The sequence below is a fragment of the Muntiacus reevesi genome, chromosome 15 (genome assembly GCF_963930625.1).
Source record: "Muntiacus reevesi chromosome 15, mMunRee1.1, whole genome shotgun sequence".
NCBI classification, from domain to species: Eukaryota; Metazoa; Chordata; class Mammalia; order Artiodactyla; family Cervidae; genus Muntiacus; species Muntiacus reevesi.
Genome location: NC_089263.1, coordinates 42,792,080 through 42,815,496, shown reverse-complemented (window position 1 = coordinate 42,815,496; position 23,417 = coordinate 42,792,080). Strand labels below are relative to the sequence as shown.

Genomic DNA, 23,417 nt, shown 5'->3' with positions numbered 1-23,417 from the left:
TCAATCTGTTTGTATAGGTAGCAATTATGTGCATAATCAAAGTTTTAATGTGTAATAGTTAAATACACATATATATGCATATTTGAGGAACCCTAAGCAAAACTACCACAGGTTAAAAGATTTACTGGAAATACATTTATTCTTAAGACACGTCTAAGGTAAAAATCTGAGGAAAATTATAAAAAGACCTAGGTCTCCATTTCTTACTTTCTATCAGGTACCAAATGCCAGGAGTATTATTCTTAAATCTTTATTTAAAATATCTGGGTTTATCTTTAACTGAGTCAGTTCTACAAATCTTCTATATAAATACAGGCCAATACCTTTCCCAAATTGCTTTGTTCTCAGATTTATGATGCATTAGAAACAAACAGAAAATGGACAGTCTGCTCTTCACATTAAGTGGAGCTAGATCTGTCTTCAGTGATTAACACCTGAGAGGATAATTGGTACTTTGCTCCAAAAGATAACAAGTTGGTGAGGAGGCAGAGAAACTGGAACCCTTAGTTGCTGTTGGTGGGAAAGCAAAATGGTGTAGCCATTATGGAAAACAGTGTGGAGGGTTCCTCAGAAAATTAAAAACAGAAATCCCATGTGATCTAGCAATCCCACTTCTGGGTATTACCCAAAAGAACTGAAATTAGAATCTCAAAGAGCTATTTCCACTCTCGTGCTCACTGCAGCATTACTGACGAAGCGCGGCGGCAGTCCAGTCCTGGCCACAGCCAGGGGACTACTCCAGAACCGGCCAGGCCTGAAAACCAGCTCGGACTCAGCATGCTGTCTTCCGGTGAAGGAAATACACACAGGTTTCTTATCACCCAGGTCTCCTGCCTTAGTTTAGGCATAAGAATTCAAACAAATTCCAATGACAACATGTTACATACAGGGTAACTTACAATTTAAGAATGGATAGGGACTTCCAGCAAAAGAGTAAGAGTAACCCTGAGGACCCACAACCCAGTGAAACGGGGAAAATTATTTAAAATGAACATTTAAAGCCTTTGGAAATGGTCCTAAGGCTATGTGATAAAGGAGTAAACAACTAATCAAGAAAATAAAGGAAAATGTGGTAAGAAAATGAGAGTAAGGAGTATGTGAACCAAGATCATAGGCCTTCCCAGCAAAGTGAAACGGAAACTCCACTCCAGACTAAGAACACAGGGCTCCTTCTACCCCCAGCTTCCAACTAGAGGCCGGCCTTTCCAGGAAGAACGGGACATTAACCAGCATTTCTCAACCTGCCCAGAAGCTATCTCTTCCTGAGACTAACTTCCAGGTGAGTGCGGTTCACAGGTTCCCTTCTTCCATCAGCTTTCACTAACATTGACGGAGGCTCTGCCTTGAGCATGGTGCAAGTGAGAATACTGGGGCACTGATCCCAGTCCATTAGCCAGGGGTTCCATGCCAGAAGAGATGAGCCATGACCTAAGGCTTCCACTCCCAGCCTCAACTGAACATTCAGTTCCTGAAGTAGGGGGGTCACAGAGACCCCCCAACTCTGGAGCTCCACCTAAGGGATTCTGCCCAGGAGGAAAAGCAGGCCATCAGACAGATTGCTCCTAATTTCTGCCCATGTGAACTGACTTCATCTGCAACAGAAGTGGAAAAGTCCAAGCTTAAGGGTACTCTCAAAATCAGTGAAGATTTTGGTAAAAGGTACTTAGGAAGAAATTCTTCAATTCTATCAAGATACAGGATCAGCTGTAGCTGATCAGTTAATTTGAAGCAGAGAACAGCAGTGAGGAGGAAACAAAATTCGTTAAAAGAACCCATAAACTGACTAGACAAATAAACAGGCAAATATTACAACAAAATCAAGACCCTGTGAGTGGAGATTTGGGAGGAGGCAGAGGGGTGCACCCAGAGTTGTTATAATATATTATCTAAAATGTCTAGTTTCAAACAAAAAAAGTATGAGACATGCAAAGAGATAGGAAAGCATGACCCATACACTGGAAAGAAAATAAAAAAGCAGACAACAAAACTACTTGTGAGAGTGACCAGATGTTGGGTTTAACAGGAAAAACTCAAAGTAGCCTTTATAAGTATGTTCAAAGAATTAAGGAAACCATAGGGCTTCCCTAGTGGCTCAGATGGTAAAGAATCTGCCTGCGGTGAGGGAGACCCAGGTTCCTGGGTCGGGAAGATCCCCTCGAGAAGGGAATTGAAACCCGCTCCAATATTCTTGCCTGGAGAATTCCACGGACAGAGGAGCCTAGTGAAATACAGTCCATGGGGTCTCAAAGAGTCAGACACGACTGAGCGACTCACACACACCCACCCACACACACACACGTAAAGAAATAAAGGAAGGTATGATAGCAATGTCACATCAAATACAGAGTATCAATGAAGAGAAATTATAAAATAGAACCAGATGAAAATTCTGGTGTTGAAAAAGTACAATAACTGAAATGAAAATTTTAATAGACGGAAAAAGAAAGTGACAGCAATGAGGGGAGAAATAGACAATTCAACAATAACAGTTGGAGACTCCAACACTCCATTTTCAATAATGAATGGGGCAACTAGGCAGCGGATCAACAAGGCAACGGAAGACAAAGAACACTATAAAGCAACCAGACCTAACAGACATCTATAGAACACTCCACCTAACAGCTCTTCCACTGCATGAAGCACTTCTACAATATTCTGCATACATTTGGAACTGCCTTCAAAGTATACTGTGTTACAGTCTTTTGAATACTTGCTACAATAGAGAATCTGGTTCTGATTTTTTTAGTAACTAAAATTTATTTATTAGAACCAAATCTGAAGAAAAACTAGTAATAACATTTTTTAAACCAAATCTAAATGAAAAATTCTCTATTCTGCTACTCTGCTTCATTTTCTTCATAGAACTATCCGGAGTCTGATAATTATAGTATATATTGTTTATTACCCTTCTGTCTACTGGTGTAAGAGCATAAATTTACACTGCCCATTGTTATATCACCAGCACCTAAAACAGTACCTTTTAGAAAGTCAGTAAATATTTCAGCAACTGAACTCTCAACATGACTACTTAGAAGGGCAACATTCCCTTTTTAAAAATGTACAGCTAATCATAATTTTATAGTCACATCTTTTATAGTTTAGAAATTCTTAAGTTCAGCTGGTGAGGAACACAGAGTTAAGAACTATAGACTCCTATCTTCAAATCAAAACTTGAGGCGATATAAAAAAGAAGTGACAACCATCAGTGGTATAATATTTAATACAAGGGACAGGAATTCAAGCACTCTGCTTAGTGAAGTAAATCTGAAAGAAACCTATCCATGCTGGCAAAAAACTTCTGACTCTCAAAAATAAACTATTCACGCTACTCAAGATAGGAAAGAGGTCCAGCCATACTGTGTAAAAATACTGCTTTCTACCAAAATCATAACACAATGTTATAACCAGATATAGTTTATTTAAACCTCAAGAGGTTCCTTCCATTCAGTACTTAAGGGAAACAAATCAGTCAGAACAAAACCCACTGACAAAAGGATCATCAGTATCACACCTACCGGATCAACAGTAGGCAAAACGTCTTTCTTCTCCAAGCCATCGACTTCATCTTCATCTGTGCTGTATTCTTCCATTGTTTCACCGCTAACAAAGTGGATGACTCTCCTTGGGACTTTCTTCTTTTTTCCTATGACTCCCAGTTCTACATTTTCAAAGCCTCTTTCATTACTCATCTAATATCAATAATAAATCAGGAAAAGGAGAGTTTCAAGTGAGATCAATTTTCTTCCATATAACAACAACAAAAAATATTTGGGGTTGCTTTATTTAGGGAATAAAGAAATATAAGCCAGTCTATAAACAGTTTTTTAAAAAATAAGACAGGTCACACACACAAAAGAATATCAACAGCAAAAATGAAGGGTTTAACAAACTGAATAATAAAGCAAACCTCTTGCACACTCACCACCAAGGTTAAAAAATAAAACTTAACTAATTAAACTTTTTAAGTCAAAAGCTTAGAAATCAAGCAGCACACTTCAGGTCATAGCAATTCCAATGCTGTATAATATGTGAAGATTTGCTGGACATCAATAATTTTAAAGAATTATAAAGGAATTAATGTGCAATATCAAAGGAAAATCATACAGATAGATATACATAGGTTAGATATGTAGTATAAAAAAACAGTTTGTATTAGACAACCCTGGAAAGCCTTTAGATTTGAGTTAAGCTATGTGTGAGCAAACCAAAACCAGTGCGGCTTAATTCTGAACCTCTCCTTTTCTCAAAATGGAAGTCCCAAATTCAAATGCCTTTTAGGTCCAAGCAGGTTCCAAAAATGAGTAAATACTGCTATAGATGAAAAGTAGAGCTTTAAACAAAAGCATGCCCCAACTAAATACATTAAAATTGAAAAACTTTAAAGCACCGCAGGCCAAATAAAACCCATTTGTAAACCAAATCTGGAAAACAGGCCATCAGTGTTCTATATAAGAACTTCCAGACTTCTCAGTCACTAATATATACAGGACAACAGTTTTCCTGATAGTAAAAATATTTTTACAAATTTTAAAACTATAATAGTCTAAGGAATTCTAATTATATCCAAAATTCATTTCTAAGGAAACACTAATTTTACCCCATACATACGGCCAACGTTACAAAACTTAGAGCAAACACATTTTGTGGGAGAGGATGAAGAGCTTTTCCTTGCCATCTTGTCCCAAGTTTAAATTCCTAAGAAAGCCTCTCTTGTACCTTCGTAATAAGAGATTTCAAAAAAGCACAGCACAAGTAATTGTAAAGAAAAATCTGACAACACTGGTTACCCCTCGGGTTAGGTACAAAGACGGAGAAGGAGGTACAGGTAAAGGAATGGTCAAGTGGGCTTTTTATGCTTTGTGTATTTTGTTGTTGTTTTATTTTCGTGATGAGAACATGTTCATGTATTACTGGTTCAAATTTAAACCTAAACCTAAACCTAAACCTAAAATGACTACCATGCTTAAGACTTCAAGGTGGTGGGACTGTCCAGGAGAGTACAGTGTTCAAAAATTTCATCCTCTATAAGGATTCTTTGTGACCCCAGGGACTGCAGCTTGCCAGGCTTTTCAGTCCATGGGATTTCCCAGGCAAGAATACTAGAGTGGGTTGCCATTTCCTTCTCCAAGGGAGCTTCCCGACCTAGGGATCAAACTCACATTTCCTGCATTGGCAGGTGGATTCCATCTGCTAATGCAGGAGATGTAGAAGACACGAGTTTGATCCCAGGATCAGGAAGATTTCCTGGAGGAGGAAATGGCAACCCACTTCAGGATAGGCCACAGTCCACCAGGTTGCAGAAGGTCATATGTGACTGAGCAAAATCATAAGGATTCTTATGGTTGGAGATATGCCAACACATAATTTAAACCCATGATTGTTGTTCAAACCAAGAAAAGATTTTTGAATTGCACCTGCACAGAGATGGAGTTGCACTGATAAAATAATGGGCTTGCCCAGAATTGCCCAGTTATGCAAGTATAAGTAACTTCATTCTTATGAATTATTTCCTGTTAACCCTCTAAAGTCCTTCTTAGAAAACAGATATGGTTCTTCTCTTTCCTTCACTTTCCAAAGGTAAGTTTAGTCATAGGCCAGTATTTGAATCCAGGTACATCCAACCCAAAGAACCCATGCATTGTTCCACGACTCACGTGAACATCACTGACAGCAACTATAACTGATACAGAGCAAACGGAGATAAAAACCTTGACAACATGGCCTATCCATAAAATAACCGGAAAAAACAAAACTACAATTCTCCCTAGCTGTCCTGGGGTTTCAAATACATGCTAGTCCTTAGTAAAGGAAAACCACCCCTCTACAGTGTCCATAAATAAGACGGACAACAAATGGCCCACCCACACCATCGCTCTTCTATCACCAATCCCTGAGCATGGTGAGCCATTCCCACCCAATCTCATTTTTTCCCCCTTCACATGAAATTTGGTTTATGCTTATCCTGACACCAATGTCTCCTTTTGGACCAAGACTTTACAGGCAAGGAAAAGTCAAAGGAGCTGGGTTAGATCTCCAGTCATCATATGAATTGGGTGGATCTGATGCTAAAGCACCAGTCCCAGTCCATGAACAGATATGAGACCTTTTGTAGTCCATCATCATGCCTTATTCCACCCCCACCCCACCCCCATCAGAGCTGAAGAAGCTTTTCATTCTCCCTCTAGCAATCTCTCATTGGTTTAAGTCTTCTTTTCTAAGACACAGGCAAAGGAGAAAGGGTGTCTCTCACTGGTTTAACTATTTTGTCTTCTTCAGACAGCTTTAATGAATAAAAACACTCTGGCTGGATCATAATAACTGGTATAAACTTATCTACTAACTCCATTAACTGACTCTTGGCTATATTTTTTTCAATAAGATAAAAAAAAAAGCTACAAAGAGGAAGACTAAAACATGATTCACATTTTTTCATTCTAATGCCAAAGTTAGTTAAGTACAAACAGAACTTTGAGTAATACTCTATACATAATACGCAATTTCAAAAGGCATTTTATTTATTCTAATCATCACATTCCAAATAAAGATCTTTATTAAAGAGATTTTCATTTAAATTTTCTTTTAAAATTTTAATATTCATTTTTGATACAATAAAACCCAAGCTTTAGGTACAGCAGCTTAAATAGGAATGAGTAAACTTTTCTCACAGAGGAGAGAAAGTAAATATTTTAGGCCCTGAGAGCCATGTAATCTCCACCACAATTACTGAACTCTGCAAAAGCAGCAACGGACAATACATAATGAATGGGCTATATTCCAATAAAACTTTATACAAGTCAGTGGCTGGTGGGATCTGGCCCACAGGCTATAGTTTGTCAATCCCTCATCTTAAGGAACCAGATTATCAAGTAGAAAAAAAATCTGTGAAAGAACCTATGCCATGTGATTCCAACCTCTGCCTGGCAAGGAGGTGGGGCGGGAGTTAGTTAAGGAAGATACTGATATGTAAAACCAACCAGAAAATAATTTGATTCAAAATTTCCAACAATTATGAAAGCTAGTCTCTGAATTTGCAAAGGTTTCATTTTTACAGATAAACAATAAGCCTGCTGGTATGAAAACTGTCACTGCCAACTACACAAACTCCATTTCAACAAATGCCAATGATCTGACAAAACAATTTTCTAACACCAGGAAACTATGAACTGCAATGTCAATTAACATTTTATTATCTTTTATGGTTAACCGTACTGTTTACATCTGCTTATCTTGTTTCCTTGGCCTTTTTTCAATGGCAATTGTCTTTTTATATACTCTCATAGTACCCAGAACTTCTTAAAAACATGTAGTACGCTTGGAATTGACTCTGCATCATCTTCCCCACAGAGGCGATCAGCAACATGGAAGTAGGCACAGCGTGTATCCTTCACTGCTACATCCTTTAGCCTACAGTTCCTGGCACATCGTGCTTGGCAGCAAGGGTGCTAATTAAACAAATGAACAACTAGTATTGAAATTTTAACTTCTTTAATAATACTGAAGCTGAGATTCTGCTTAAAAGTCTAGTCGGAGAAGATGCTGAATTGGCCTGGTTTGAAACCTAATTCTGAACACAGACCCAAGCTCCTATCTCCTACTTCCTTCCCGACATGGCCCTTGGGATTTCTCAGTTCTGACAAGCAGAGGGTGGCAGGCTTTCCTTCCACCCAAGTCTCCACCTCAGTGGCCTCTCCCCTCTTACTGTGGTCAACGGGGCATAGATCTGGGTTTCCCGGAAACATCTCTGCTATAGGAATGTGCATGAGAAAGCACAAAGGAAGGTTAGAAAACTGTGTGTATATATAAACCCACTTGTGTATAACAAGATTCTATATGCACAGGCAATCCCAGAAAGAATACACCAGAAACCTAACAGTTACTTTTGGGTAAAGTGAATGTGAGAAACGGGCGATGGGAGGATCCCTATGATTTTTTCCTCTTTGCTCTATGGGCCTTCTTTACGTTTGAATATTCACTTTATTATTTTTTTAACCAAGAGTGCAAAAATAACATAACAGTACTAAGTTGCAACAAACAGCCTCTCTTCCAACAACATTTATCTGGTAAATCAGTATAGGTATGTATACTTTGCTACTAGAGAGGTTCAAAGCTGAAATCGTGATGAAAACAATTCCAGTAACAGAAGGTAAAATCAAATGGAAAACACATCAAACACTATGGACTAAAAGGGTCAGCTCAAGTACACCTCCTGTCACCAAGAGGTCTCGACTCAACTGAACATGACAAGTGGCTTTGTAACCATTTAGCGTTACCCTGAATTGCTTCTTGCAGGTTACCTTCCCTCTTCCTAAGCAGGAGAAAAAACAACTCCATATATAGTCTAGTCTCTGGACAACTTTTTGTTAATGCAAACTACTTATAACATTAGAACAAACATTTGGGCATCATTCTCCAGGAATCTGTAGTTTGGGGGTAATGTCTTACATTCAGATAGTTATTCTTAAAAATGAAGCCACTCAAATGCTCTGCTCTCACTGAAGATGGCAAGATTTTACACAGAAGCAACTCAGGTTTTTAACATCAAAACTGTGTACTCCGGGGCTGGTCTCTCCCCTGGAGTGGGAAATGGCAACCCGCCCCAGTATTCTTACCTGGAAAATTCCACGGAGAGAGGAGCCTGTCCATGGGGTCCCAAAGAACTGAGCACGACTGGTCACACTACTGAGCACCCAAGTCGGTTTCAGGTAAAGGCATTCCTTCATTAGCTTTACTTGGCCAAAGATCCTACTACTATTTCAGACACGAAATCCAAAACAAAACAAACCTCCAAACCTTACCTAATGCTCTAAACTTAAGCTATTCAATACATAAATTAACCACGTGTGGCTAAGGCTCACTTGATACCTGGCTAGTTCAAGCAGAGCCGTGTTGAAATACACAAAGGATTTCAGACTAGCACAGACAGACAATGAAATATCTCAGTGGTAACAGTCATATAAATTGCATGTTAAGGTTTTTTTTTTTTTTTTTTTTTTAACAAACTGGGCTAAATAGAATATCAAAATTAATTTCGCTGGTTTCTTTTTAGTTTTTAAATGAAAATACAACTTATAATGCAGATAGCATTATGTCTATTGGGCAGCGCAGCTCTGGGCCTTAGTTACCTCGTTGGTGAAATGGGGATAAACGTACACCTTGGGCACATGTAATAAGGATTAAATGGGGGTGGGGGGAGCCTGTAAACACATATTGAAAGTGAAAGTGAAGTCGCTCAGTCGTGTCCGACTCTTTGCGTCCCCGTGAACTGTAACCTACCAGGCTCCTCCGATCATGGGATTCTCCAGGCAAGAATACTGGAGTGGGTTGCCATTTCCTTCTCCAAACCTAGCTGCTATTTGCTAACCATAGGGCAGATGCCGAGTAAGGCGCTCCCAAAAGGAGAGACTGAGAAGTGACTGCAGCCATCGTCACCTGGCTTCCAGCTACTCCAAGGACAGCCTTTCAGGTACACGCCTTCCTTCTAGCTACCGCAGACCCGAAGCCGCAACCTCACCCCGCGACACTCGAGGCCTCCCCGGAGTCTGCGGCGCTGCCAGCGGAGGGGTTGCCCAGCTGCGCCGCGACTGAAGGGGCGTTCGCCCCTTCCCTCCAGTCGATGCTCAAGAGGCAGGGACACCGTGAAGAAGAGCTCCATACGGAACCTCCGGCGGACGGCCTGCTCGAAGGAAGGCCGGGCAAGCCCAAAGGGCAGGCGGCGGACTGGGCAGACAGGAGGCGGGGCTCCCTGGCCTCACTCAGCCTCGGCGCTGTCGCGACCCTGGGCGGCCCCACCTACCTGCTGTGCCGATTCCCTGAACGCCGCGGCGGCCGCAGCTCCCGAGGCATTCACGGCTTCGCCCTCCGCACGGTTCGCTGGCTCCCGCTCCATCGTTGTCGCCGCCACAGGACTGCTGGCGCTGGCGAGATACAAGGTTACGGCCGATAAGCCCACTTCCATCCTCCGACTCCCCGCCCAGCTGCGGACCGAGCCAGAGGTCAGGAAATGGGACTCACCGGCAGGGCCCGCCTAGCGCCGCGCCCCGCCACGCCTCGGCGGGAGGGGCGGGGCGGGGGAGGCCTTGGGGTGGGGCTTGTGTGGGGCGGGGTTAATGGCGCCCCGCCCATCTGCTCGGCACCCCGGGCTTTGCCAGCAACGGCCTAGACTGCACAACTGCGGGGCGGGGCGAGGCGGGAAGAGGTGGGGCGGGGCGTTCTGCAGTAGCGTTTCCGGCCCGGCCCAGGTCGGGAGCTCGCCTCCTGGCACCACCAGTGACGTCATGTCTCGTACCTGTACCGGCAGCCTGGCTTCGGGATCTTCACGCCGCCGCTCACCAACTGCATCCCGGGCAGTCATTCCCAGACCTTGGTTTCAGTACTGCTGAAATATGAGCAGCTTCGTAGTGTGCTTCAGAGACTTGTGGTGAGATGTGATTGCTGAAAATATATTCCATTTCTTTATGGATGACCATCTAGCCAAGATACCTTGAAATAAGAGCCCCGAAGGCGAATTTTGCTTCCACCTATATGAAATACTTTATATGTAACTAGAAAAGTTAAGTGAGACCTGAAGAAGAGCGAAGGGCAGTAACAAGCTTCTAAATTACAACAAATTCCTTACAAACAAATGTAAGGAATAATTTATTATCTATTTAGGTGTATGTATGTTTGTAAGAGGGAATCTTTCAGACTTTTACAGTTTTTCCCAGTGTTCAACCAAATTAAAAAGTTATGATTGCAATCATTATTGCATTACTCCTAGTTGGAGCATTTCCAGGTAAGTGGTCTTTTATTGTAGTTTTTTAGTATGAGAATTTTCATGCAGTTTTCACCAGTTGTAGAGGTCAAAAATAAAATACACTATTTTGGTCATGAAGAGGAGCTTCCTTTGATACTTTGAATTCTATTTTCGAGCCAGTCAAATTTCATAAATACTCCCCAAAGTTATGGCCTAGCACATCTTCTGTGTCTGCAGACCCAACATCGCTACAATCTTAGTTACTCCTTTCTCTCCTATGCAAAATTCTTTTTCTGCTTAATATTCTTGTATACTTTCTATCCTGACTATAACTAGGGTGACCTAAAAACCAAATTGAAAACCTTAAAAACAGAAGCTGATTATTTGACAACCATCTATATTTTTTAATTGGATGGAAATGCATAATCTATTGTTGCTAAGGCACACAAGTGCTGTCTAGTGGCAATAGGAAGGGGTTGAGACAATCCAAAACAGCAAAAACAAACTGCAATAAATTGAAAAGAAAAATAAAGAATCAGTTGTTAAAGGCTCCATGGATTGGCTGTCAAAAACAAGCCAGTTGTTCTACATTACATGTATTCAAAAATCCCTTTCCTGTTAACTGGCAAGAAGGGTAATAAACAGCTTATATAGTTTAAAAAATTAGTGGGATGTTTATAATTACATGATTTTATTTTGCAAATTGCCAATTAAACATCCAATCATGATTTTCACTGCCAGCCACAGAACTTGTTTTTATGGTTTACAAGTACATTTCTTATTTTACTGAAAATTCAAAACACAAGCCACATTCCAAGATGATCTAGAATAGTTATTTTTTAACACAAATATGCAATTGAAGAGCAGTCTTTTGCAAAAGAACAACTTATAGAAACAGAAAAGCACAGAGATTCTCATGGTTTTATTTGGGGCATTGACATTTTTGTCATTATCTCCAGACTGTCATAGGTCAACTAAAAGTAGACAGCAAAACAACATTCTAAATCTTTCTTTCACTTTGTAATATAAGTTATATTGTATACCTGTGACAAAAAGATAAATTCAGGTATTACTATAATTTACTTGAAAATATAACTGTTACCTTAATTTAGTTATCTAATGATGCATGTAGAGCTAAAAAGGTAAATTTAGTTATACCTATTTCTATGAAAGGCTGGGAAAACAAAAATTCAATAACCAGGAGTGCCATCAGATAAAAAACAAGACTTTTCATGGTTTTGACATAGCTACATATATATTTTAGTAAAGAATATTTTTAACGTTATCCCATTCTTCAAATAGGAAGTTATAGTTTCATAATCAGTCATGCACAAGAAAAAATGTTTAAAAGGTGTTAAAAATTAAAATGCACTTTTTTGATTTGAAGCAGTGGCCACTCCTGATTTGGTGAATTTGGCGAATAATCGCTCTAAAACAATCCTACACACAGAAATGCAAGACCACTAAAATCATGAATTTGCAGATGCAGCATCTGACCACTGCCACTCAGCAGCCACCTCAACAGAAAGACCAAAATTCTCTCCAGGGTTCCTTTCAAGGCTAGGTCCCTGCCACTATCATAATCAGCCTGGCCACTGGAAGAGTTACCCAAAGTTAAAAAGAAGGCCTTATTCGCAGCCCAAAGCTACTCTCTCGGACCCTTTTCATGAACGTTCTGAGAAATTTGAAAAGCACCTCCCTTTTGTAAACAAACACTCATGAAGTTCTGAGAAAAGTTTTGGAGTCTTTCCAGTACTCCCACTAACACCACTAGGAGAGCTGGACCTTCTTTCATAGGAGCTGAGGATATTACCACTCTTGTGTCTTGAACCCCACCAGCCTTCAGACCCTCTTCCTTAGAGTGCCAGAATGGTCCAAATGGTGTGAGTTCCAAACACGGTTGTGAAGGTAAGTCAGTTGGCCCCCTTGCCTTTCAAGATAGGTTCTTTTCAGGTAACTCATTAGTTACTTCTGTCCCTGTACACTTTTGGGGGCCAAGACCTCCTGGAAAAATTACACACTAATATTTCCTTTTCCCTAAAAGGAGAAATACACTTTTATTTTGACTCCTCAGAGTCTACCTCCAACTCTTGTCCTGATATTGAGATTCCCCATCACAAGGATTTGTTAGATTCTGTTCCTTCTACATTATGGTCTACCTCTTCAAACAATATTGAACACATTCATTCAGACAGTCGCTCAGTTGTGTCCGACTGTTTGCCACCTCATGGACTGCAGTACGCCAGGCTTTCCTGTCTATCATGAACTCCCGGAGCTTACTCAAACTCATGTCCATCAAGTCGGTGATGCTATTGAACCATCTCATCCTCTGTTGTCCCCTTCTGCTCACCTTCAATGTTTCCCGGCATCAGAGTCTTTTCAGATGAGTCAGTTCTTCACATTAGGTGGCCACAGTATTGGAGTTTCAGCTTCAACATCAATCCTTCCAATGAATATTCAGGACTGATCTCCTTTAGGATGGACTGATTGGATCTCCTTGTAGTCCAAGGGACTCTCAAGAGTCTTCTCCAACACCACAGTTCAAAAGCATCAATTCTTTGGCACTCAGCTTTCTTTATTGTCCAACTCTCACATCCATACATGACTACTGGAAAAACCAAAACTTTGACGAGATGGACCTTTGTTGGCAAAGTAATGTCTCTGCTTTTTAATATGCTGTCTAGGTTGGTCACAACTTTCCTTCCAAGGAGCAAGCATCTTTTAATTTCATGGCTGCAGTCACCATCTTTTGGAGCCCAAAATAATGAAGTATCTCACTGTTTCCATTGTTCCCCCATCTATTTGCCATGAAGTGATGGTACCAGATGCCATGATCTCAGTTTTCTGAATGTTGAGTTTTAAGCCAACTTTTTCACTCTCCCCTTTCACTTTCATCAAGAGGCTCTTTAGTTCTTCACTTTCTGCCGTTAAGTGTGGTGTCATCTGCATATCTGAGGTTATTGATTGGATTTCCCTGGTGGCTCAGACAGTAAAAGCATCTGCCTACAATGCAGGAGACCTGGGTTCGATCCCTGGGTTGGAAGATCTCCTGGAGAAGGAAATGGCAACCCACTCCAATACTCTTGCCTGGAAAATCCCATGGACGGAGGAGCCTGGTAGGCTACAGTCCATGGGGTTGCAAAGAGTCGGACATGACTGAGGTTATTGACTAGGTGCTATCAATTAAGATCCAGGTAGATCCTAATAAACCTTTGCCTCACCTCAGACAATACTCTCTCAGGCCTGAGGCCCTTGAAGGATTTCATCCGACTGTCAAGGCACACTTGCAGAAGAGACTGATCATCCCACACACCAGTCCCTGTAGCCCACCAGTCTTTCCCACAGGCAAGTCTCATTCCTGAGGCTGGTATTTTGTTCAGTATCTCTAAGCCATAAATAGTATAGTCATACCACATCACCCCATAGCCCCCAACCTCACAGCATCCTCAATTTAATCCCTCTGAGCACACAGTTCTTTACAGTTATAGATTTATGTAGTGTTTTCTTCAGCCTTCCTGTCCATCCAGATAGCCAATACCTGTTTGCCTTTACTTGGGAAGGACGTCAGTATACTTGGATCATTATGCCTCAGGTCTACACAGAAAGCCCTACTTACTTTTCACAGATAGTGAGAGGAGACTTGGCCAGTGTGAATTTTGCCCACAGCTCTACTTTTCTACAATATGTTGATGACCTTTTGTTGTGCTCTGCTTCTAAGGAATCATGCCTCAAGGACAGCCTATTCCTTCTAACTCAGCTAGCACACAAAGGCAGAAGTCTCAAGGAGAAAGTTCCAGTTTGTTCAAACCCAGGTAAGTTACTTGAGTCATGCATCAAGGGCACATCTCAGTTTCCCACTTCCTCCCACCAAGTGCCATCTGAGTTGCTTTTTTGGACTAACAGGCTATTGCAGAGTTGGGTTCCTAATTTCCTCTTGTATGCACAAACCTTTTTCCCTGCTAAAAGGCAGAGGCCCAATCCTCGTTTGAAATAATGAGGCTGAATCAGCTTTTCAAACTTCAAATGTTGTTGGCCACAGCCCCTGCCATATTTTATAGTTAGCCCCTGCTAACTATTTTCTTCCCTTTCTGCTATTTGTTCATAAAGTTATTAATAACAGGAAACACCCTTGGAGGGCTCATTCAGTCCCATGGGGGAAAACAGAGATCTATTGACTTTTAGGGCCAACAGTTGAAGCCTGTAGGTCAAGATCTTTCACCTTGCCTCCAAGCAATAGCAGCCAGCACTGCCATTCTGCAGGTTATAGAATGGACAGTTTTGGGGTCTCCCTTATGGACTTTTGTCCCTTAACTGGTTGAGGCACTCCACACACACTCTTATCTGCTCACTGACTGACATCCTGTGAAATCTTGTTTTTCTCTCCAAATGTCTTTTTGTCTTATGGTAATGCCCTAAATCCTGCTACCCACTTAACATCAGCAACAGATAAGACCTCACATGACTGCATAACCACAGTTGATATTTTGACTAGTCTGCATCCAGATTACAACAAACACCTTAGACAAGCTTGACCTCTCTTGCTGTATCTATGAAATAGTGCTGGACAACTGAAATCTGGGTATGCTGTCACTACTGCCTTCACTGTAATAGAATCCAATGCTCTGCCCCTCGTTTCTTCAGCCCAACAAGTTGAAGCACACACACTAACTTGCCCCTGCACACTTTAGCCTCTGGCAAATGTGCTAACATTTACACCAATAGCAGTTATGTGTGGGGAGTATCTCATGACTTTGAAATGCTTTGGAAACAGAGAGGTTTCTTGAGCTCGCGGGGGAAGTGAAATTGAAAATGGCCCCTTTGTTAACGCTTTGGTGGATGCAATCTTGCTGCATGACAGTTGACGATGTTAAGGTGCCAGGCCTTCCAAAGACAGCACTGAAGACTGGCTGACAGAGTTGCTAAGGCTGCAGCATTACAAGACTCAGGCTTCATAAAGAAACTTCTGTTGGTCACTGTTCACACCAAGTTAGCTGTGTACTACTTGGAAGGACACCCAAGATTTAAAGGATATTATCAGAAACGGGAAAGTGCATGCTACAGTGAGGAAAGAATAGTGATGGGCTTCTGAAGGATGCCCGTTTGACCAGCATCCTTGGCTTTGGTATGGGCCAACCAACCATCCTGCTCTTTCTGCAGTCGCTCAAGAAACCATCTTAAAGTCAATACAGGAAAGAACTCGTTAAAGAATTGATAAAATGATAGCCTGAGGGAAACAATACTTTGAGAGACCTCCCATAGTAGCAGCTCAAATATGTCAACGGTATCAGATCTGTCTGAGGTATAACCCACCAAAACCTATTCATCTTCTCAAGGCCACTTTCCTTTACCTGCTGGTTCCTCTACTATCCAGCAACTGAATTTTAGCCAGCTACCTCCCTCTCAAGGATCCAAATATGTTCTTGTGATGGTTTGTACGTATTGTCATTGAATGGAAGCCTTTCCTTGCAGACGAGCAGCCACCCTTGCAGTGGCCCAAACATTACTGGAAGGGATTATTCTCACGTGGGGACTTCTCTAGGAATTATATGATAAAAGTACCATTGCACTAGAAAAATTCCAAGTGTTGCTTATGAAGTCTGGCCTACAACGTTTCTGCTGTACCGATCAGCCTCAATCCTCTGGTCAAATGGAAAGAACTAATGTGTGTGCGTATGTGCTTGGTTGCTCTGTCATGTCCAACTCTTTGTGACCCCGTGAACTGTAGCCTGCCAGACCTCTCTGTCCATGGAATTTTCCAGGCAAGAATACTGGAGCGGGTTGCCATTTCCTCCCCCAGGGGATCTTCCTGACCCAGGGATCAAACTCACATCTCTTGTGTCTTTTGCATAGGCAGGCGGAGTCTTTACCACTGTGCCACCAGGAAGCCAAAAGAACTAATAGCATAATGAAAACATATGGAATATTACTCAGCCATTAAAAAGGGACACATTTGAGTCAGTTCTAATGAGGTGGATAAACATAAAACCTATTAAACGAAGTAAGTCAGAAAGAGAAAAATACCACATATTAAAGCATATATATGGAATCTAGAAAGATGGTCCTGATGAACCTATGTGCGGGGCTGCAATGGAGATGCAGCCAGAGAGAACAGACTTGTGGACACAGGGAATGACAGGGAGGGATAAACTGAAATAGTTACATTGAAACACACACATTACCATATGTAAAATGGATAACCAGTGGAAATTGGCTATATGACACAAGAAGCTCAAACCCAGTGCTCTGTGACAATCTAGAGGGGTGGGGTGAGGTGGGGTGGGAGGTGGGAGGCAGGTTCAAGAGGGAGGGGACATATGTATACCTTTGACTGATTCATGTTGATATATGGCAGAAACTAACACAATATCGTAAAGCAATTATCCAATTAAAAATATAAAAAAACGGTCTGTAAAAAAAAAGTAAAAAAAATATATATATATAAAAAAACCACAATTGGCAAAACTCTCAGAGTCTTTCAGTCTCCTTGGTCTAAATTATTACTCATGGTTTTATTAAACTTAAGATCTATACCCTTTGGAAGACACAAATTGTTACCATTTGACATAATTACTTGATGACTCACAATTCTTGACTCAAGAGTTATTCAAGCCCCTTCTAGTCAAGGGATATCTTTTACATTATTGCCAAAATCTCATTAAGACTCTAAAGAAAAATGAGCACCTGGTTGAAAAACCTTTACACAGTAAAGCACTCCCAGGAGGTGAAGAACTCACATACCAAAATTTACAACCAGGGGACTGTGTTTATTGGAAAAGCCTTTTAAAGGACTTCTTGCAGCCCAGGTGGAAGGGACTTGATCAGATACTCTTTACTGGCACAGAAGTGCTCTGTGCCAATAAACCTAAAGGCACTGATTCTTAGATTCGTGTTTCTCGTTTGAAAAAGGCTTCCCTACCTGAATGGGCTTCTGAAACAGTTGGAGACTTAAAGCTGAAACTGACTGACTGAAGCAAATGACACCCAACATAGACAACTCTCCCAAGATTCAGGTTAGGCCAGTATATTCCATGACCACTATTAATGAAGTCTTCCTTGTTTTTCTTTGTTCTAATTGTTATCATCACAAAGTTGCTTTATCTCCTTCAGTATGTAATAACTGATAACAGCAACTTTCTGCTCTTCTCCTTATAGACACATTATCTGGGAGTGAAAATCTTCATGCATGGGTGCATGCTTGGAATTAAAGTTTAAAGGAAGTGACCCAGGTCCTTTGGTCACTTAAATTCGACTATGAATGACTGGAGAATTGGAACTTTGGGGTCTCCTCCTTGCAGCTTCAGGTTTATTAATACTCTTTACCTTACTACATACAGTGGGCATCTTCTATTGGTGGTAATTCTATGAAAACCATCTATCTTGTCAGAACTCTCCTGGAAAGAAGCCTCTAGCTCCAATTTTTGGCCATTCAACTAATCTATTCAGCTTAGTATCCTTTCTTTAACCAAGGCCATGAGCCACCGTTTCTCCTCTTTATATTAAAATGACTGCTTTTACTTGGATAGTTTTTTCACTTGTTATTCTTCTTTCTTAAAACCCACCCAGAACCTTTACGCCTGGAAGAATGCCCTAGTCTGCATTTCCCAAAGTCTAGCCCCTGGAGGAAATCTAACAGATTGTTGACTATGCTGTTGGAACCCCAGGCTCATTCATCAAACAATGGGATTCCCTTGCCTTAGCTATTTCCAATCTTATTAATATCCCTCCACCATATCCTGTATAGAATTAACTATTTTCCCAGCATACCATGTTTGCCTACTTGGATTCACAGCTCTTTTCCTGTTTGGTCGACAGAATCAGACAAAAACCCAAGAGTTTAGAACATTTGTTCCAATAGAACCGAGAAACACTGGCTCTCATCTTTACGTTGCTGTGCAACAGAACATATCCTCATGATGATCCCCGCATGTTCCTACAAGGAAGGCTTCTAGGCTGCTCAAATATAACTGACCGATGATTTAATTTCACTTTGACTCCTTTCTCTGTGCCCCATCTGGCTGTGGGGTGCATCTATTTGTGGTTGGAAGATGTCCTGCCTCACCACCACCTAACCCCAGGTTCTAAATGTGCCCTAGGGCTTTTACTGGCCCCTTTGATTGTGTTCAGTTCTCCTGAAATTACCAAATAGCACACTTCCCACCTCTGCTGAGAGATCTCTTTTAAGGGATTTCAGAACTATCTAAGAATTTTATTCCCCAAGTGGAGAATTGGAATCCTTGACAATATGGTTTGAAATCTCTCTGCCAAAGCAGCAGACATAGCTAATGTCACAGTTATAGCATTAAGTTGACCAAAAAATTTTTCTAAACTCACTCATGTTATATTAGATAACTGATTTGCCTTGAACTGCCTTTTGGCAGAACATGGAAATATTCATGCTATCTTAAACACCACCTGCTGTACTTGGATAAATATTTTTGGTATCAGTTCATTCAGTCGCTCAGTCGTGTCCGACTAGAAACTCAAAATGAAGTCCTATAAAAGAAACTCACTTGGCTTTATTCTGATTCCCTTAACATTCCCCTAATGTTTGATCTGTTCAGCTGATCACCCTTAAATATTGGACTTGGTTCAGAATTGTTTTGGAAACTGGGATATTGCTGTTAGTAACTTAGCTTCTGTATATTGGTAAAGCACTTGCTTAAATTGTTTACATCTATACCTAACCATTCTTCTGCTGGGTTAAGGTTTGCACAGATCACTGTATTTGAGGCAGCACAGTATCACAATGCTGCCAATGATTTTCCTGATCCGTTTGTTGACTGTTACACCCAACCCCCGCTTTGAGGGATATGATAAATCCAGAACAGACAACTAAGCCACTCCAGTTTTGTGGGACTAGATGTTGCTCCTGTGATGTTTTCTCCAGGAAGAATCATAGGCAAAAGGGGGAAATGTAAACGGTACAACAGCATAAATGACTGATACTGAGGACATCCAGGTTTTCTGCCCATGTTGAACTTTTGCTGAATTCTCTATAAATTTGTTGATGTTGGCTCAGTGTCAAAAGGAAAAAATCCTGAGAATAATACTTTTTCTAGACTAAGAAAACCATACCTTTCCCTAGTAACAGATGAGATGAACTAGATAAGCCAATTGTATATAAAATACAAATTTACCTTCCAATCCAAATTCTTGGGAAACAACAAGAAACAAAAAAACAAAGATGTCAATTTATGGGCTTCACACTCCCTTTATTTCCTTTCAAATGGAATGTCAAGAAACAGGTGGGTATTTCTTATACTACCACTTCTGCCAGAAATAAAATGCTGAACCCCTTAATTGATTCCCAAAGTCAGAAATTATGGGTTCATGAATATACCTAACTCTTAGCCTATTTTGGGTTACCTCTTTATTTTCTTACATTCTATTTTAAAATCATAAAAAGCAAAAAAGCATGATTCCTAAATTATGCAGATATGCAGGTATTACATCTGCTCATGATGTAGATATGGGACTTTTCCCTGGAAGGTCACAAAACTTTTTCATGTGTTCCTTAAGAAAAATAAATCACAGTCATAGGATATTACTCACTTCTGCTTCTGAGAAGCAAGTCTTCATGGCAGAGGATGCTCAGGCCTCACACAGGGGTTTTCTTAGCGTCACTCATCTACGTTATCCCTCCTACAAACACGTGCTGATGTGCAACTTGATTGTTTTTCCATTTATGATCCAACTGGTACCAAAAAATGCATTGTTTTAAGGCTAATGAGAGAACACTTTAGGCCAAATGAAGCTAAAGGATATAAATGCACTTCAAATAATGATTCTGAATGAAGAGAAAAGTAACGGGAGTTGCAAGCAGGAACACAGGCCTGCCAAATTCAAGAGCTTGTGTGTACCACATTAATATCACTGAAGGAAATGTTCCACTAGCTTTACAATGAATATTACCAAAGGAAATGTACCACTAGCTTACAATCTGTATTTTCAAAGTATCCAAAAATTACCTTGTATGCAGTATGCCCATATTACAGACAAGAGGTCAGCAGAGATGGGACTAGAGTCTTGGGTTAGCAATTACTCAACAATGAGCACAGATAAATTGTTATCTGCCCCTAATGACAAAGTGTGGGGGGAAAAGTCATAGCAAATTTCACATCACATCAATAACAAGACACAGACTATACAGGTGATCTAGAAGTAAAATTTAAATTAATGCCCCGAAATTTGAGATACAGATTCATCATTCTTATAACTCGTGGCTCAGAAGCAAAGAAGGTATTTCGGTTCAACCGTAATGCAATAGCTTAATGTTCAGAACACAGCAGCTGGAGTTTACAGCAGAATTTTGAAGATGACTCTGTTTCCAATCCAGTGAATGCCAGGAATGAACAGAACAGATAAGAGCTGTGGTGATGGTTTTCTAGTTTTGAATAGGATAATTTACTTGGCTTTATCAATAATTATTGCCAGGTTTTAAGAAGACCAAAACTGACTTACATTTCGTTGTTATTTAGCCATGGTTCTCACTGACAACAGTTTTTATTAGAGCTCATTCAAATTCTGTGGTTGTTATTTTACTATAATAAAACACTTGCTTTTACTGCATACAATTAGTAAGCTGAAATTTCTTCACATTTAAACACTGTGTTCCACTTTTTACTCAAAATATTTGTTTATATGTACTAGAGCTACTTAACCTCTACATTCACTGATAATAGGTATTAATATATTAATTTTACCAATATTAATATAAGACCTTAGTTCTAGTAAATTTACTGGTTTTGTTGCCTTGTCTTTATCAGTATTTCTGATAATAATACGTTTCTTTTTAGACACGTGCACTATACTTCTATTCAAGGTTAGTATAATATTGCATATCAGAACTTAGGACTTCTCACATTTTGATATACTGTATTTATTTCAACAATATAATGGCTTATGTAACGCACTTTAAAAATCACTCTTACTATATAATGAAAAGTAATTTTTCCCCCCAAAAAATGCCTCCATAAAGTTTCAGTGCATTGTGTACACCTTATATCCTACATGCCAACAAATATGATACTTTCAGAACACTGACATCCATTAAATTATTAATTTGCCTTTTCTTGGTATTATAATTTTTTTGATAATTATATTGTTTTTGTTTTAAAATTACATAAGCACTATAAGTAAAATAAATTATATCTAATTTTATACTGTACATATTTACATAACATTATAATCAAATCCAGGAAGAATCCAATGTTGTATGATATTAGATCTAGTTAGTGCTCTAAGTTGGTAATAGAAAATATATCAAAAAGCTAAGAAACTAATTTTAACAATAGTGAAAGATAAAAGGAAATTTGTTCAGATTACTAAAGGATTTTAGTATACTTATGCTTTCAAAATATCAGTACTTTGATAAAAACAGAGAACTGAAGGATAGCTTTTGTAACAAAAAAGATGCCAGGTTGAGGCATTAATGGAGTCAGAGCATCTCCAATTTCCTCGTTCTATAGATGAGGAAAGAGAAACAGAAGCTGAATGACATATTCTGGACTTTTATTGGCCTTTGCCACTGTTACTTTTGCTTCTGAAAAAGATAATTTGCATCAGACACAAAAAATGCTAAAAACAATGCCCCAATCCATAAAGTTTGGCCACGTATCTCATTTCTTTTTTTTGGTCAAAATGGAAAAGTGGTCCCTGAGGATAGAAATCACAATAATGCATGCCCAGAAAAGGTAGCATGCATTAGTTTAATAAGAATAATTTGGAGAACTGTATTTTCTATACTGTCAAATTTCTGTAGCTGGATCTTGTGATGACATGCAAAAGAAAAGATACATAATTTTTACAGAGTATACAAATATTCCATAGGGATATTAAAGTTTTTATCTGGTGAAAATGATTTAGTGGGATATAAAATCTTTACCCAAGTAAATAAGAAAATCAGTTGCATTCTCTATGTAAGTATTTTCTGAAGACACTTTGGCTTTTAAGATCTTTTTCAAACACTCGAGACATAAAAAATTAATACTACGAAAACTAGCTATTTTTCACTCTCTGCTACTACTATAAATCAGTTCTTCACTGAAGATCAGTGCGTGAGTGCTCAGCCACTTCAGTCGTGTCCGACTCTCTGCAACCCCATGGCCCATGGCCCGCCAGGCTCCTCTGTCCATGGGATTCTCCAGGCAAGAACACTGGAGTGGTTTGCCATTTCCTTCTCCAGTGATAAAGTATGAAGTGAGTGAAGGAAGTGAAGTGAAGTCACTCAGTCGTGTCCAACTCTTTGCAACCCCACGGACTGTAGCCTACCAGGCTCCTCCGTCCATGGGCTTTTCCAGGCAAGAGTACTGGAGTGGGTTGCCATTTCCTTCTCCAGAAGATCAGTTCATCCTAGTTCAAAATACATTGTTATAACAGTGTATCTATTATCTTCACGATGTGAATAATGAATAGGTATAATAATTATGCTAGTGTTTTAAATTAATTACATAACTTATCATTGTTCTTAAATGAACTGTACAGCAATCCAAAGTAACCAACAACCAAGTCAATCTTGTTATGGTCTCATTATTTTTAATATATAATAATGACATCCTAATATCTGCAATTATATTCCCATTAGGAGATCTATACATCAGCTATTATCATCAAAGTATATCAATTTCTTCAAGCAGATTTTTGGTATGTAAGAAACATAACAAAATTGGCTTTGCAAGAAAATCAA

General features: G+C 39.9%; 1 protein-coding gene across 3 annotated transcripts in view; it reads right to left on the bottom strand.

The window, feature by feature from the left end:
• The window catches only part of LOC136147245 (signal recognition particle subunit SRP54), a 68,127-nt gene that overhangs the window by 5,832 nt on the left and 38,878 nt on the right, over window positions 1-23,417 (bottom strand). The window contains exons 1-3 of one of the 3 annotated variants that reach the window (XM_065906559.1): window positions 10,012-10,076; window positions 9,794-9,914; window positions 3,516-3,689 (exon numbers count right to left, since the gene is read on the bottom strand). The exons of 1 other annotated variant lie outside the window; for it this stretch is intronic. In XM_065906559.1, the coding sequence (XP_065762631.1) occupies window positions 3,516-3,689; window positions 9,794-9,886 (267 nt within the window). In that variant the 5' untranslated portion in view covers window positions 9,887-9,914; window positions 10,012-10,076. One more of the 3 variants, XM_065906558.1, reaches the window with a different exon arrangement.